The 17,562-nt window shown below is 25.5% G+C and overlaps 1 protein-coding gene across 1 annotated transcript; it reads right to left on the bottom strand.

Annotated features, from left to right (window-relative positions):
• Positions 1–8,904: 8,904 nt before the first annotated feature.
• On the bottom strand, positions 8,905–16,742 carry LOC145831721 (tetratricopeptide repeat protein 9C-like). The gene is made up of 5 exons (XM_082939032.1): positions 16,438–16,742; positions 15,766–15,886; positions 14,987–15,115; positions 12,118–12,315; positions 8,905–9,249 (listed from the first exon to the last, which is right to left on the bottom strand). Exons 1-5 carry the CDS (start codon positions 16,705–16,707, stop codon positions 9,140–9,142), a joined length of 828 nt encoding a protein of 275 aa, XP_082795158.1. The 5' UTR covers positions 16,708–16,742; the 3' UTR covers positions 8,905–9,139.
• Between the last annotated feature and the right edge of the window lie 820 nt (positions 16,743–17,562).

Genomic DNA, 17,562 nt, shown 5'->3' with positions numbered 1-17,562 from the left:
AGTGACTTATTTAAGATATGTAGAAAAATAGTGTGATAAAAACATCAAATAAAAATACTTATTTTTAAATATACTGTAACAGTAAAATTTTAATTGTGCATCATAACAATCAATGATACGACTCCCCTAGCCTTCTTCTACTGAAACATATGTGATTAGTTAAATTTTGAATACCAAAACGCTAGAAACATTTATAAACTTGCTTAACTAACAATTAAATTAGTTATACTAAGATATTTTGCTTCATATATGTATATCATGTATTATATTTAAATTAAACATATTAAAAAATTACTCGAAGAGCAAATGAATTATTTTTAATTTTACATTGCTAATTAAGAAAAACGCAACAAAATATGTTTAAGTTTATAGTAACGTAGCTTTATGACTGCCACAACGTTTTCAGCCTTAAGACGTTTATTATTAAATAATGAACTAATTATTTGTAATGAGTTGCACAATGATACTAGTTTAAGAGAATTTAAGTTTGAAGATGACACATTACCATTAATACCATTTCAACAAAATATGTGTTTACAAGACAGAGCCAACCTTGTTTAAAAGTTTACATCAATTTTAGATTGGATTGTTATAAACAAGCTTAAACATAAAATTTACAAAATTTTTGTATGCTCTTCATTCAATAATAAAAATTTTCAATTTAAACAAAGATAAAGCAATTTAAATAGAAGTACATAAAACATTATTATTTGTGTATTAATAGTCTTAAATAGATAGGACCTGTAGAAACATAAAAAACTAAACTATCAAAATCAATTTTTGGTTATGTAAAACATGATACCATTTAATTTGAACTTAGTTTACTGTTCATTAGTAACATAAAATACAACTTAGTGTGTTAGGGAGAATAAATAAGATATAATTAATGACATCTTTGTAATTATTGATAGAGAACTTAGATGTAATTGTTATAAAAGTATAAGAAACCTAAAAATATTATTAAATAGTAAAAGCTTATTTTAGTATGAGAAACTTCTCATAAAGCAAAATTTTAAAAATTAACTTATTTCAGTAAATTTAGAGTACTATTTTATAAGTAACATAAAATATACAACTCAACAAATGTTCTTGAAAAAAATCAAAGAAAAAATAGTAAAGATAAACATAAGTTTCTAGTTTATAAGGGTAATGAAAGTATTTAAAAAACTAAAGTCATCTTGGAAGTTTCTAGGTTTGTCTGGGAAATGTTTCACTTATAGAAAAGTTGAATAAAAAAAATGCATAATGTTATTAATTTTATGTTATTAGAAGTATAATGATAACTTTTTTATATTAACGATAGTTCTTACTGAGTAACTTTATCAGATTATTATGACATTAATCCAGTCTAGATTTTAGCAATAGTTTTTATCTTTTTGAAAATTTTTAGACTGTTAGTAGAAAAATGTTTATTATTTAAATATTTTTATAATTTTTAAATATAAATTTGATAGTATCTTAGTTAAATTTTATATTTGTTTTGTTATGTTTTAGGAAATTGTATGAAATACAGTTTAAGTGTTTTTTGTGGATATTTACATGGAATTTCTCGTTATAGTTGAATTTATGGGTGTAAAATTTTTGGGTAGGGATGCACAGCACGTTGCGCATATATATTTACATTTGTGAATACTTAATTGATAAGTATAAATTTAAAAAAAGTTTCTAGAAGCACACATATTTTGTACATTTTCAGCATTTATAATACATTATTACGCCTAAAAATATTCTCGGGCCGCAGTAGTGGTTTAAGTTTTTACTTTTCGTACTAAATCCAACTTATCAGTGTAAGTTTCGAAATTTCCTCTATTATTTCTAAGAGATTTTTTTAATGATTTTCAATTCAAATTTCAGAACATCTAGTGTACGTTTTACAAACTTTTTTTTTCGCGCCACATTTGCATGTTTGCGGACCGAAGTTTTTCCTTTTCATGGGCAGAATCCCATTTAAAATAAAAACATGCTCGCTTTGCAGTTTGTCGACCCCTGGTTTAAAGCTTTTAAGAGTATAATTTTCAGCACTTTTCAAAAGTTTACTAGCTTATCATTTTAGTTTGCTAACTTAGCTTGTTAAAACAAAGTAAAACAATATCTTAAATAGGTTGTAGTTAATTTTTTGTATTGTTTTCATTTTTTATCTTTAAAATACGAGATAAAACATTAACAGTACTTTTTTCAGTTACTTATATGATAGAAAGTTGATTCTTTAAAGAAAGTACTATAAGTTCTATTAGCTTTACTTTTATTTAATAATATTCTAAAAGTCTTAAAAAACAGCAACACTAAACATATGTAGTTTTTTTTTCCTTACAGAAGCTATGAAATCGAATTAAAATATTTTTTTAATATCAACTTAAAATAAACTTTAACAACAAAAAAATAATACTGCACAAATTTCTATGATAAATTATAAAAGAATCGTAAACTTTAAAATCAATTGAAATTCATATATTTAACTAAATCGAATAGTTTCAAGAAAAGCATGCTAGATCTTTATTCACAAACATCAATAGTTTCTACTAAAAATAAATTATTTTAAAAACTTAAAAGTAAGGTTTCAGTTTTTTTAAACTAAATGATATAAAAGTTAGTATATTTTTATCATTGAAAATATAGTGATCTTTTATTTAAGATAATTAACACCTTGTCCTGGACAAGACATTAAAAAGTATCTATGGTGTGCGACTCGATAACCGAAAGGTTGTTTTGTGCACTATGTCGTAGGGCTAAATATTTTGAGTATTTTTTGTCGTTTAATAAACTATATATATAACTTTTTCCTTGCTTTTAGTTTTTAGGGAATTTTAATCTTACACAAACTAGTACGAAAAGTGCTTTCACTTATTGAAAGGCTTTGTTAAAAAAAAAATTGCTATAAAAAGTCATTAGTTGTAAATCTATTTCAGTCATTTAACCACTTTTCATAGTTTTAATCAAAAACTACAATTCACTAATAATGTAGAATTAAAGATTAGCTATTAAAAAAAGTGTACAAATAACTAAGTCTATTGTTTAACACTGTCCCGAGATTTGAACTATTTATTTCAGTTTATTACTTGTTTACTTAAAATAATTTTAAACTTTTTGTTATAAAACTTTGCGTTTAATATGTATTATATAAAGGGATATACAAAAAGTAATATTTTTTAAAGAGAAATGTTTTACTAAAAAAATTGATAAGTATAAACAAAATAGTACAAAAATACATAAACTTAATTAAAATTATCTGTCAAAATTTATCTTTAACAATTTGTTAATAAGAGTTATAGTAATTATATTTATAAAAAGTTATATAAATGTTTCTAAAGATTTTTTCTACCAAACACAATGTCTAGCGTACATAAACAACTAAATAATAAAAGTTTAAACTAGATGAAGATTTGTAATGTTTTTGATAAAACTCAACTAATTTGTAAGTTCAGCTACTCCTAACTAATTTTTCATTACTTTAGATTAGACTGAAGTCATTATGCTCGATAAATAAATTTTTCATGAAAATAAATTAGTAGTCTAACATAAATAAGTTGATTTTTTTAATTATATAAGTACTCCGATGCTGCAGCGCTAATTTAACTTATCATCCTATTTTAAACTATTTGATATACCAAACAAAGCAATTGATCATTCAACACTTAAAGTTGTTAACTGTAAATGTTTAGTAAGTTTAACACATTATTCATCCAGCTCAATTATCTAACACTATTAACTTTTAGAAACTTAAGTGAGCAAAACGATTTACCACTTCAACACCACCATTGCGAGGGTTTTCTTTGACGCAAACAGAGATCTCATCGGTGACGAAGTTGAAGTTGGACCAGACGTGGTCGATGAAAATGACCAGAGGACCATGCACCAGTACTTCATGGACAAAGTAAACAACTGCTTGGCGGCCGATAACCTCGTTGAGACAAACACCGTGGCTGATTTGTTTTATGACGGCGGAATTGATTTCCAAAACATCCAAGGCTTGGCTACCACAATCGGTACCCGAGTACTGTTCGTGATTACGTGGTAAAGTACCTCTTTGTTGTGAGCGTAGTAGCTGCAGTGAAATGAATAGTGCCGGTGCCAATTTCTTATAAAATTATATATAAAAATATATACGTCTAATTTACAAGTGATTTACTCCGCAATTTTAAATTGTTATAATAATTTGTATTAGTGCCAATGTCGAGTTGTATAAGATTTTATCTTTAAGCTTATATAAGTTATCTTACTCCTTAAATTTTTTGCTATTTTAATTATTTAATGTGTATGAAGCACTAAACTTACAATAAAAATTAGTTCACTGATAAAGTTGCAGTTATAAAAATACGTGTGCTACTTTTTCGTTGTTCTTCATAATAAACGTGAACCAAGTGAAAACTTGGTCTTTAAATTTGATAGTTTAAATATATAAAAATTACCTAGTCTTGTTGTTGTAGATCATATACTTATGTTTTAAAATAATTAGTTTTACTGTTTTCGAGGTTCTATTATAGTTTATAAAAATATATTATTTTTAGCTAAAATATTAATTAACTATGTTAACTTAACAAAATTGACTTGAATCTGCTGCGAATAAGTTTTATAAAACGCTTGATATGAAAGTTTGTATAAAACAAAGGTACTTTTGAAACAAAGAATATCTGTAAACAATGTTTAATTCAGCCTTCATGAGTATTACTAAATACAACTTGTTGTGCTTAGGGTGAACAAATAAGAAAGAATCAATGAAATTTTGTAACTATTGAAGTAGAACTTTGATTCAGTTCAAAACATTATTATATATTGAAAACTTATTAGGATATGAGCATTTTTTATTTATGTAAAAGTGTTCTATATAATCGTATGCATGTTAATTTAAAAATTATTGTCACTTAGTGACGTAACAATTCTTAAAGTTTTTGCTTAACTTTATGTACACTTTGACTTATGTTTTAAAATATTACAGTGCTTATTCACTTATCCGGACACGTTGGGAAAGATTTTTCTGTAAACATGTCCGGATAACTAAAAATCCGAATAAGTAGAAAAAATCTTTTTTTTTGATATAATAATATAGCTTCTGCATATATCGCAATACAAATTGTTGTGGTAAAAACAAATAAATAGTAATTGTGAGTAATGTATAATAAAATGATAAATAATAAAAGCTAAAATTTAGGTTAATTAATCAATTTTTTCTAAGGTAGAAAAAACAGACTTACTAACACTCTGCAAAAATATACGTTGAGGCTCATTTATCATTTGTAATTTTACCTGCCCTAACTATTAATTTAAAATTAATGCTTGTTTAAGAGAAAATATAAACTAAATTTCTCTTTAAAAACAAAAAACAATGTAAAACTATCTCTTTCTCAAAAAAAAAACTTTTCAAACTTTTCAAACAAAAAAGAAAAAACAGACTTAAATAAACGAAAAACTTTGACTAAGTTTAAAGTCAATTTGACGGAAAAATGTCACTCTCTAACAAATTAGTTTTTATTGGAATTTTTACTTAAATAAAAAAGAATAAACGTTTGTTTTATATTTGTAGTTTTTTCACGTTTTCAGCAGAAAACTCACGGAATTCAATAAGTTGTGAAACTTATTTTGGCATGGCTTTTGGCTGACACTGATAGTAAGCTAAAAAATAATCTAATAAGTAAACTAAAATTTTGATAACTTAACTAGTTTTGAAAAAAGATAGAACGTAATCTTTACTAGTATCATAACTCATAATAATTAACAAAATTTTGGAATTTATAAAATCACTTAAAATTTTATTAAACCATGCAAGCTTAAATATTTGTATCATGCCAAAATGTTAGTGCTTAATATTGAAAAAGTTTTCAACTTTTTATTGACCAAAACTGTCCGGATAAGTGAGCGTCCGGATAAGTGAAGTCCGTATAAGTGATTAAGCACTGTATCACAATAAACAAACTGAAGATCTATTCTGTTTAACAGAATAGTGAAACAATTGTATTTGTAAAACGTTGTGATTTTTTAATATATATATGTGTATGTATAATAACGATTAATTACTGTATAAATTGTTTACTCCATAAATTTCTTCATTAATTTATAGTATGAAACGCTATAAGCACTTAAAAAAATGTTATAATTATTTGTGCAAGTGCCAATGGTTACGTTGTTGAGTAATGTTATTTTTGAACTTTTATAAGTTATGTTAATCATGATTTTTTTCAATTTGTTTATAAAGAACTAAACGTTATACAATAACTGTTTTATAAAGATGCTGTTATAAAAATGTGTTAGCTGTTTTTCGTTTTCTTTCTTAACAAACATGCACCAAGCAAAAATCTGTCTCTTAGTTTAATAGTTAAAGTACAAGCAATTAAGTTAGTCTTGTTATTGTGCTTCATACATTTGTATTTAAAAAGAAGTTGAATTACTGCTTTTAGGTTCTAGAACAGGTGATAAACATCTGTTCCCTTTAGCTTTAATATATTTATTGCTATTTAAACTGTGTTAATTGTGTTAAATTAAGAAAATATTTTTTTTATTCCTGTGAATAAATCTTATACTTAAATTGGTTCTATATAATAAACAAATTTTAACAGTACATCATTATAGATTGGTATTTATAAATTATTTACTTGACTTAATTTGTTTTTGAACTTCAACTACTCAAATCATTCCTAAAAATAAGTCTTATAAGATTACATTTATTTTATCCGATTAAAACTCCTTAAAGGTTTGAAAACTAACATATATATATTATAGACTAATTATTTATTTTTTCTGACAAATCAACTAACACTTACAAAATAGACAAAAATACATACAATAAACTTTTGAAAGAAAATATCACATCAGACTACAAAAAATCAGACCCAGGAATAATTGAAAAACTAAATGAAGAAACCTATAAATTCATCATCAAATATAATGTAAAAGGCAAAATTAAAAAATAGAACAAAAACCTGCATTCATTACAATCAAAGACCACAAAAAAGATTTTCCAAACAAACTAAACTGCAGAGTTTTAAACCCCTCCAAATCCCCTTTTAACAAATTCACAAAAGCTAAACTAGACACAATAAATAAAAGAACAATATAAGGCTCAAAACTAAATCAATGGAAAAACACTGACAGCGTTATAAACTGGTTCAATAAACTAAAAATAACCCCTAAAACCCGATTCATAAAATTCGATATCACTAAATTTTACCCATCTATAACAAAAACAACTTTAATTAATTCACTAAAATTTGCTGAAAAATTCACACCAATCACAATCAATGATCAAAACTTAATACTGCATTCCTGCAAATCTACAATCTTTCACGAAAACAAAACATGGGAAAAAATAAACACCTCTGACCTATTTAACGTTAGCATGGGATCCTACAATGGAGCCGAAGTGTGCGACATGGTAGGACTTTTCATGCTAAGCGAAATAAAAAAAAACTAATGTATTCAATGAAGAAGAATTCGGCATATATAGAGACGATGACCTTGCGGTCATCCAATCTAAATCGCCGAGAACCATAGAAAATACCACAAAAAATTTACACAAAATATTTAACAAATGGGGATTTAAAATAACAGTAGATGCAGGCCTAATTATAACAGATTTTTTAGATATCGAACTAAACTTACCCAACAAAACATACATCCCATTCAGAAAACCAAACTCGGACATCTTTTACGTAAACAACAAATCAAACCACCCTAATCAAATATTAAAACAATTACCTATAACTATTAACGAAAGACTAAACAATTTATCAAGTAACGAAGAATCATTTAACCGTATAAAACACAGTTATCAATCAGCACTAAAATCCGCCAACTACAAATTCAACCTAACGTACCAAAAAGCAAATGAAAAAACAAAGAAAACGAAAAATTATTTATTTCAACCCACCTTTTTCCCTAACTGTAGCAACTAAAATAGGCAAAGAATTCTTAAACCTGGTAAATAAACACTTTGACACAAACCACCCATATCACAAAATCTTTAACAGATACACACTCAAAATTTCTTATAGCTGTATGGAAAATTTTAAAACAAAAATTCCTAAACCTCAAACAACAAGAAAAAACCTGCAACTGCAGGAAAGAAAAATGCCCGTTAAACAATAATTGCCTATCAAAAAATATAATCTACCAAGCTACTATAAAAACAGATGATATAACAAAATTTTACGTAGGTTCCACCAGTACAACATTTAAAAACAGATATAGCAACCATAAAGCAAGTTTTATTAACAAATTAAAAAGACACAATACCGAACTATCGAACTATATTTGGGAATTAAAAGACGCAAAAAAAGACTATAATTTAAAATGGGAAATACTCTGCAGAACCAAAACAAAACCAAAAAACAATAAAACATGCCATTTATGTTGCTTGGAAAATACGAGATTGAAAAAATTAAAAAATATTTATCATTAAATAAAAGAAAAGAAAGGCAGTAACCCTGCCTACATAATCAAAATATGTATTTCAAAAGAACCAAAACCACTAAATAATAACGAAAAAATAACAACAAAATAAATCTAAAAACAAGAACAAACAAAGCAAAGATAAGTTAACTTGTACATAAGTTGTTTTTAAAATAGACTAACTAAAATTATTCAATTTTAGTTGAAACGTCACAATGTGTTTTTTTGTTTTATTCTTTAAAAATCTTACTTTGTTCTTTATTATCGTTCTGAGGAGATGCATAAAGCATCGAAACTAAGTAAACGATTTGAAAACTAGTTGTTTTTTTATATTATAAATATATATATATATATATCAATATGTAATACATTACAGTGAACTGTTCAACAATTTTACATATTTAAGTACTTTCTTTAATATATTTGAATATTTATTCCTTATTTAAAATCCAAACTAAAAATGTATTTATTAGTTATATTTAAAAGCAAATAATTCTTTACAGATTTAAACGAAAGATCTCTGATTCTGTTTTTTTTAAGGTTTAAAACAGCTTTCTTATGTGGTTTTTTTAAACCAATTTTATTACATACTAAACTATTTAGAAAACAATATTTTTGTAAATTATACACTTGTAGGTTTTTTAGTCCCTTTTAAAAAACTCACTTCTACCATTTAAGTTTTTAATCAAAAGTTAGAACTAAGTTCTAATAAAGTAGTAGATTGAGTGTGTCAAAAAAAAAATTCAAAGACTTGGAACATTCAGTGCGGAACATTTGAAGTGTTACTTGTTTTAGACACTTGAAAGTGAACTGTTTTCAAACTTTTTAACTTTTTTTCAACTCTTTCCAAGTATCGTTTCACCTCTGTGTCTGTAAAAACACGTTTTTAAAAATATTATTAAAATTATATTGTTTAAAAATTTTGTTTAAAATTATTTAGAAACTTTAAATAACCTATGTTTGCTTACTAAACTTAAAGCTTAGTTTAGATTCTACAATAAATAAAATAATTTTAAGATAAAAAATATGAATTTTGCAAACAGTTGACTAAGAAAAGCACTTGATGACTCGAAATAGCACTTAATTCTAGAACAGAATTAATAAGTAAGTAAGTAAGGAAATGTTAAGATTTATTTTTAGAAGATGTACTCATAAATTGCTGTATTTTTATTTTTATCTATTTGTACATGGAATCTTATGTATTGTTAATGTACTTTTTATATACTTCTACATACTTTTAAGGGTCGTTTTTCTTAAAAAAAATTTCTAACCTAACTTAAATTTGTTCTTTTGATTTTATTTTAAAGGTCCAAATTTTTATAACTATTTTTATTTTTTTCATTGAGTATTAAATATTGTATTGTAAATTGATAAGTGCCGAAAACTTAAATAAATATATATAAATATTTAAGTTTAATGATTTAAGGTAAATGATTTAACTTAATTAGAGAATTGTTGTAATACATCTTGAAGTACTATGTATACCAGGGTTTCCTAAAGGTGGCCACAAGCTGCAAAAGGGAGCCTAGAGACCCCTATGCACCATGAGACTATAATTTGAAACTTTCACTAGATATTCTGGAGTTGATGATGAAGAGCAAAAAAATAGGACAAAAGTCGTATGTAGGGGTAATTTATAACTAGTAGTTAGTATTACTGGAAAGTTTTAGAAATTTAGGTGGCCACAAGGACATACCTAGAAACTTACACTACATATTCTTGACTTGATGATGAAGAAAAAAGTCTTATGCGTATTAAAGGGTAGTTTTTAATATATATTATTGGAGGGGGCAATAGTTTTTTTAATCTACTCAAAGAGGGCCTTATAAAAAAAGTTAGGGAAACCCTGATATATACCGTTGTCCAACAATTATAGTAAGTTTATTTTATGTGGTCATTGCTTTAATTAAAGTTTTGCAAACTGCAGACCAAACTGCAGACCAAGTTCATCATTTTTAGGCAAAGTTAAAGAATTGTTTTGTTTTGATTTTGAGTAAACTTCTCTCTACTATATCTTTGTATCATTACAAGTCGCTTATAAATGTTTACTTTATTTAATCAAAAAATTTTTAAAGTACTTAAACCTGCAAAGGATTTTTTTTCTTTTATTTAAGCGATATATTTTTAAGTCAAGAGTACCCCGTCCTTTCAAACGGCTGCCAATCCTCTTTTAAGTATAAAACACTATGTCAAAAAACAAACTCAAGTGCGTAATATTGTATTTGAACATTAAAAATAATTTTTTTTAGTTCTTAAAAAATAAGTTAATTTCTAAGAAAAGAATAAAACTTACACTAGTATCTAAAATTATTATAAAACTTACAAACAGTTATATGATATCTGCTATTAGAATTTCATTATTAGAAATTTTGCGAGCTAAAACATCTATAAAAGCGAATAAAACTTGATAAATATTCATTTGGACTAAATCGAATTTGTAAAAAATACTTTTTTAAGACACTGTAGCTTGAATCTAAACAAAAACAAGAGTTTTAACGTACTAACCAATTTAAAGTTTTATAAGTTTTTTATACAAATTTGTTTACTAAAAATAATTATTTACTTTTACTTTTTAAAGTTCTTTCAAACAAAAACGACATAAACTTTGGGATGGATAAAAAACTGTTGCATAAAACTACACAAGTAAAAAAAACAATTAAACAAGATTAACAAACTGCTTTGTATAATGAAGTATTAAATAGAGTGGATAATGTATATATTGAAAAAAAGTGTACTAGGTAACTAAGTTTGTCATAAAATGATAATAGTGTAAAACTAAAAAATAAATTATTATATTTTTATATTCGTAAACATAAATACTACATAAGTTTTTTAACCTTACCAAAAATAAACTTGAGACTGTCAATATAAAAAAATAAAACACAAAGTTTATATTTTCTAAATAACTGATTGAACATGCTTTAAAGCAATTAAGTAAATAAAACTATCATTTTGAAGTTAATAAAAACTACACCAATGAAAATATTCTAAAACATAAAGCAAGTAAACAATTTAAAAGATTTAACTATTGATGCAACTATTGATGGGTTTAAAGTAGCTTCAAAAACCTGCAACTACATTGTATATTTGCTGAGCTTGCATAATTTTTAATGTATATGTATTTATAGAAAATAATGTGGTTGTACAAACTAAATTACCATTCACAGAGCCTACTTGAGGGACTTTTAAATAACTTATTGCGAAAATTCGAACTTAAAAAGAACAGAACACATGTTTCATAAAAATAATAAAATTGATTTTAATCATCAGCTGTAGGTTCAAAATGAAACTATCTACAAAATTTTGTAGTTACGTCACACTGTTTTTTGTTTTTTTTTGAGTAACATTTTATTAATCTCGGGAAAAGTTCAATTCATTTTGAACTTACAGTTGATGATCAAACATTTTTTTTTAAGAAACTTATCTTATATTTTTTTTAAACTCGATTTTTTGCAATAGTTTATATATTTATATATATATATTCTGCACCCTTATCCCTACCCACCTTACCCAAACATATAACAAACCAAAAAAAAAAGGTTTAATGAACAAAAATAAAACTAACATAAAAAATAAAAACTATGCAAGCTCAGCAATATGCAAGTTAGTTGCACGTTTTTGAAGCTACCCATGGGTTTAAGGTTGATGTTAGCAAATCTAAAAAAAGTGTAATATGTTACTAGGATGACTGTATGACGTTTTCAAACAAAGTTTGACATTGCAGGCAGTGAGAGCGACCTGTTGCTGGATCGTTGCTGCTTGAGACGTCTTTGGCTGCGTTCAAGTAAAATCTCGACAGCTCCAGTTCTTGAAGGTGGTAGCATGCCATGCCGGCCCTCAGAAGCGCCTTCAAGTGGTCTGGTTGCATGTTTAGGATGCGGAGGGAATACTCCTTTATTCGTTTGTACGGAGGGTTTTTCTTGTGCATAAGGCAAACTGCGGAACAATTTTTATTTAAAATTTTATTCAAAAAAAATTATAAAACTATAAAGTATTCTTCAACTTGTGTAGCTAATTTATATGGACTGTTTGTAAAGCTCCACAACAAAAGTAATTTTGATCAAAAGAAGTTTGAAGTACAAACAATATTTATAATTTTTTACCCATTTTTAAGAGTCATTTTTGTATATTAACAAAACATGTTCTTACTTAGTCAGAAGATAAGCTTATAAAATTTTTTGAGCAACTAAAAGTATATCAGAACTTATAACATTTGGATTAAAAATACTACACCAACATATTTGTTTTGTATGTTAGTATGATTGCAATAGTAAAAGTAAAAAGTAGAAAGTTTGTATACTAAGAAAAAAAAGTCTTCGTGTTTGTAAAGTAAAACTTTGTCACTTAATTTATAAATAAATTAGGTACGGGTCAAATATGCACGAAGACACTTTTGCACGAAGGGTCACTTTTCCACAGGGGGTTTCGTTTTGCACGAAGGGTCATTTTTCCACGAGTGTAGAAAAAAAAATTACCTACCAAGCATATAAAGGTTAGGGGTAACAGTGATAGTAAAAAAAAAGAGAAATAAAAAAAAAAACTGAAAAAAAAATCAAAAAATAATAGTAAAAAAAAGAAGAAGAAAACAAAGTTACCGACCAAGGGTAAGAGTTAAGGGAAACAGTAATAGTTGAAAAAATATAAAGAAAAAAGTACCATGGGTAAGGGTTAGTGGTAACAATGATAGTAAAAGTAGAAATGAATAATAATAAGAAGAAATAAGAAATAAAATTTTAAACTTGTCCAAAAGTATCTTCGTGAAAAGTGTCCATTTGTGCATATTTGACACTCACCCAAAAAATTACAGTTAAGTGATAAAATACTTTATACTTAAAAAAATATTTAAATATGTAATATGTATATATATATAATATTCCAAACTTTTGTTTTTACACGTATAATTACTTTCATTTCTTGATTTCTTATAACTTTTTTTTTGAAAAACTGCGATAACTCTCAATAAAGAGAAATTTGAAATACAAGTTTGAAATATTTCTGACTAGTTTCATATCACTTAAATTTATTTCACTTAAAATATTTTCAATTTCTAATATTTAATCGTTAGAGACAGCTTTATCAACTACTTTTTATAATAAAAAAGTTCTTTAAGCGATAATAAACAAAGTTTGGACCTACTTGTTGTTAGATTAAAACAAAAAAATCATAGTATAATTAAGGTCTGTGACGATAGAATTTAAAAAAATTAAAGTTTTTTTAAGATAAGTTAATTGAGGTATAGGAAACAAGTGTAAAACCTAAAAACTTTTATAGTTTTTTGAATCTTAAAAGAACTATAGATTTACTTAAACTATTGTCATTGAGGTAAGAAAATAACTGAATTAATTTTCATTTAAAAACTATTGAATAAATGATTATCATTTTTTTTTGATTTACTTTTAATGGCTTAAAATTAAACTTGTCTTTTAAAGCAGGTTTGAGCAACACAAAACCCACAGGACAGATCTGGTCCGTCAAACATATTTATCCAGCTTGTAACATACTTTTTTAGTTATAAAAATAAACAAATATAATGTATATTTAATTGATAGGAAGTTGTGCTGGTAATATTTTAATTATTAGTTTTCTATAATTTAGCGGCTAAATCATAAAACAAAGTCTTTTAGTACAAATTTATAAAGTACAGAGGCAAGCGAAAGTCTATGTTTTATAAATCCGGCCCGTTGTTAAGAACAAAAGACCGTAACATTGTTCTACCGACTAGATAAGCTTCCCACATCTAGTTTAAATTTCATAATACATCTTAAAATCGAAATGCTATTATTTTGTAGTAATTTAACAAGCACGTACTTGTTTTAAGTACTCAGTTGAATAATTTTATCATAACCGTCTATAGTTCAATACTTGTTATTGAAATTTGTACAGGATAACGATTAAAATTAGGTTACAACTTAGTTTACATATTTTACTTAGGTCTATTTTCTAAATATATTTTATTAACACATTGCGATGGTGTACTTTGGCAAGAAATATAAAAGAAAAATATTTTGTGTAGTTATTCGTTTTTTCTTAATTCTAAAGTACACAAATGATTAGCAAATTGTTCATATATTATTCTTCAGCACTTTTTTTTTCAAAAATTTAACAAAATTGACAATAGGTAATTTTTTGATACAAAACAACTACAATTTGTTTATCTTCTGTAGAGCTATAAAAAGCAAATGTATAAAATAATCAAACAAAAAAAACATTAGCTTTTGTTTTATTTTTAGTAAACTTAAAAGTGTTTTTGAGGTGTTATCTTAAACTTATAGTTTGCACATTGTTTGTTTAAGATTTACTAATCAATTATAATGTGTCAAAATTGTTTTTGAAAAGCAAACTTTTGTCATGACTGTTGACTGAACGTGATAATTTATAATAAATTTTGCTAAAGACAAAGTTCAATAAAAGCAAAAAAAATAAATTGTAACAAATCACCATAACTCTTTGTTTCAAAATTCTTTTAAATGCAACATAAAAGTGCAATACAATTACTTATGACTTTGATTAAAAAATTTTAATTCAAGTTTAATAAGTTTATAAACAGGTCTTAATATTTTAGTTAATATTGAATTTTATGTAGCACTAAAATATATTTTTTACTAACCAGCTAGGCTCGAGCAAATGTCTATTTCTGCTTTCACTTTTATTTCTTTCAGCTTATCTGGCATTGTTCTTAAAGAATTTTTAGTGCACGTTTCTTCATAGAGAGTTATACCTTCATCAGGATCTAATCCTTTAAATTGAAAAAAAATTACTGAATAAAGGCTATTTTTTATCACTTATTATAAAAGTTCAAACTCATACTAAAAAAGTAAAACCAATATGAGTATATTTTGTATTTTTATGTTATAGTTTATACAAATGAGATACAACTATTTTTTTCATATTCAATGTTTATAGGTATTTTTTAGTTCATATTCTAAACTTTAAAAGGAAAGTTGAGTAACTTTACTTTTTTTTTAATTAGACCAAATCAGAAAAAATCATGAAAAAAAAAGAAGTATTAAAAAACATATTTGACAATTTTAAAGTTAGGAATTCTAAAAAAAAATTATATAAGGTATATAACAAGTGTTACTTGTGCATAAAGTTTTGATTTGAAATATGTATATCAAAGAACAAAATATAATTTTAATTTTTCCTAGTTTGAAAATCAAATTACTTTAATTACTATTAGTAACCAGCTTGTATTAGGCTCTAAATTAAATTATCTAAGTAAAGTTTTTGCTTAAAGCCAAATGTTAATTTGATTGTTAGCTTTGTTTTATAAGTGCTTTATTAAATTTAGAAAATATTTTGAAACCAAGGACTAATAAATACAATATAAAAAAATTATATACTTAAAACATAATAGAATAAACAAGTCTTAAAATTATTACATGCCTTTTATATATAACAAAGAATGATGATACAGCTTTATTGCACTTCGGTAGTTTTCGTTATTAAGCTCTTCGTCAGCTTGATTTTTTAGTTCTAAAGACAAAGATACTTTCCTTTGCATTTCCTTGAAAGTAAAACATATTAAATAAGTTAAAAATTGAAAAATTAAAAAAACAAAGCGTTGTTTCAAGAAAAATTATGAGTTTGTTAGTTTAGCATTAAAACTACAGACTCATAAAGCATCAAAGCTTTCAAAAATAACACTTGAAAGTTTCGTTTGTATCAAAACTTTGAAACATTTAAGTTAATACTGTTTAAATGAATACTAAGTATTTTTTTTAAACTGAAAGTATACCTCTATCTCTTTACTTTGATTTTGCAACAAATACGCTTCCTATGAAAATATGAGACTAAACTAAACACAACAAAAATAAAGACAATATTTTTATAAGACTTTTAATAATAATAAGCTTACACTTGTCTTGATTGACAATTAAGAGTGTTGGTGACAATAATATAGAATTAAGCTTTTGAAAACCTTTTATAATATAAAATTCTATATAAAACAATATATAAACACTAAGAAACACACGCCATATGAACAATCTGTTAATTTTTAAGCTTTTATTTAATAAAATATCAAAATAGAATAAAAACAAAAATTTGTTTACTGACTTTTACATAAGAAAGTTTCTTGATCGGAATGTGGTTACGATTTTTGCCAGTTTCAGGATTTTCGTACAACGGTCGGTTAAGAATCGCAGCCGTCGAGCAGCGAAAATCTCTCTTTACTACGTCGAAAAGTCCCTTGACTTCCTCCTGATTGGATGGTATTTCTCCCGAAGTAACAACGATGTCGTCATCACTGTCTGTTCTTTCTTGAAATGACGTCATAAGGTGCTTGCAACCTCCGAAGGTAATCCTTGCTGCTTTCTTTGCGCTCATTTTGCTGTTCACTTTTTAAACTAGAGCTAATGAAAGTTAAATTAAAAGTTTGCTTTTTCCATTTAAAAACCAGTTGGTATTGTAAAACTGCTTGAGTATTTGTAACAGCGTTTTAAGCAGCTCTTGTTCTTTTGTACTCTTTGTGACGTCACTTTAAAGTCAGTTCAAATTCAAACACGCCAAATAGACTACCGAAAATTATAAACATAACTATATCAATAAAGAAAACAAAACAAATACACACTTTTTTAAACAGCTTTATAATTAAAAAAAACTTAACTGCACTAAACTAAATTATAGCAAGCTTAATTCACCAAAGTTTCTGTAATCTGTGTTTGTTAAAGTCAAAAACAAATTTTGTACTGGAAACTAGTACGATAAATACTTAAACTCAATTATATCAGTAGTAAAATCTAGCCTTGGCTTATTTTGTAGTTTGTTTGTACAATAGCCTATAACTTTCTACACTCTTTGTTAAATTAGTAGATCAAAAGAAAATATACTTATTCGTTTTCATTCATGAACTTTAATTAGTATGTATTACTTAAGTAAATGCAATAGTTTTACTAAAGCAAATAAAAGTAATGTTATAAATTTAATACGAGGTACTTTTGTTAAATTTTAGTTTTCAACGTAATAAATAGTAAGAAATATGAATTTTAACTTTGCATATTATCGAATCAAATCTTGAAATTAATTCTTGTGTTAAAGTTATCATCACTAATACTTTATTTTATGAAAAACTATTTCTAAATGCTTTAAGAAAAAAAATATCTTAAAAAAATTTGAAAATTCATCGCAGACATCGTAAAAAATTAATACCTTCTCAAAAGTTATATTTTTGTATCTATTTTT

Source organism: Thalia democratica, chromosome 3, assembly GCF_965202585.1.
Source record: "Thalia democratica chromosome 3, ktThaDemo2.hap1.1, whole genome shotgun sequence".
In the NCBI taxonomy this organism is placed as follows: Eukaryota; Metazoa; Chordata; class Thaliacea; order Salpida; family Salpidae; genus Thalia; species Thalia democratica.
This window is presented reverse-complemented; position numbering and strand designations above follow the sequence as displayed.

What these genes read in the sequence shown, in the direction of transcription:
- LOC145831721 (XM_082939032.1), bottom strand. Translation starts at nt 16,707, where the DNA reads ATGAGCGCAAAGAAAGCAGCAAGGATTACCTTCGGAGGTTGCAAGCAC. An exon ending in AGAAACTTTCTTATGTAAAA is followed by an intron (nt 15,887 to 16,437) that starts GTCAGTAAACAA and finishes TTTACTTTCAAG; the next exon opens with GAAATGCAAAGGAAAGTATC. An exon ending in CATTTGCTCGAGCCTAGCTG is followed by an intron (nt 12,316 to 14,986) that starts GTTAGTAAAAAA and finishes ATTGTTCCGCAG; the next exon opens with TTTGCCTTATGCACAAGAAA.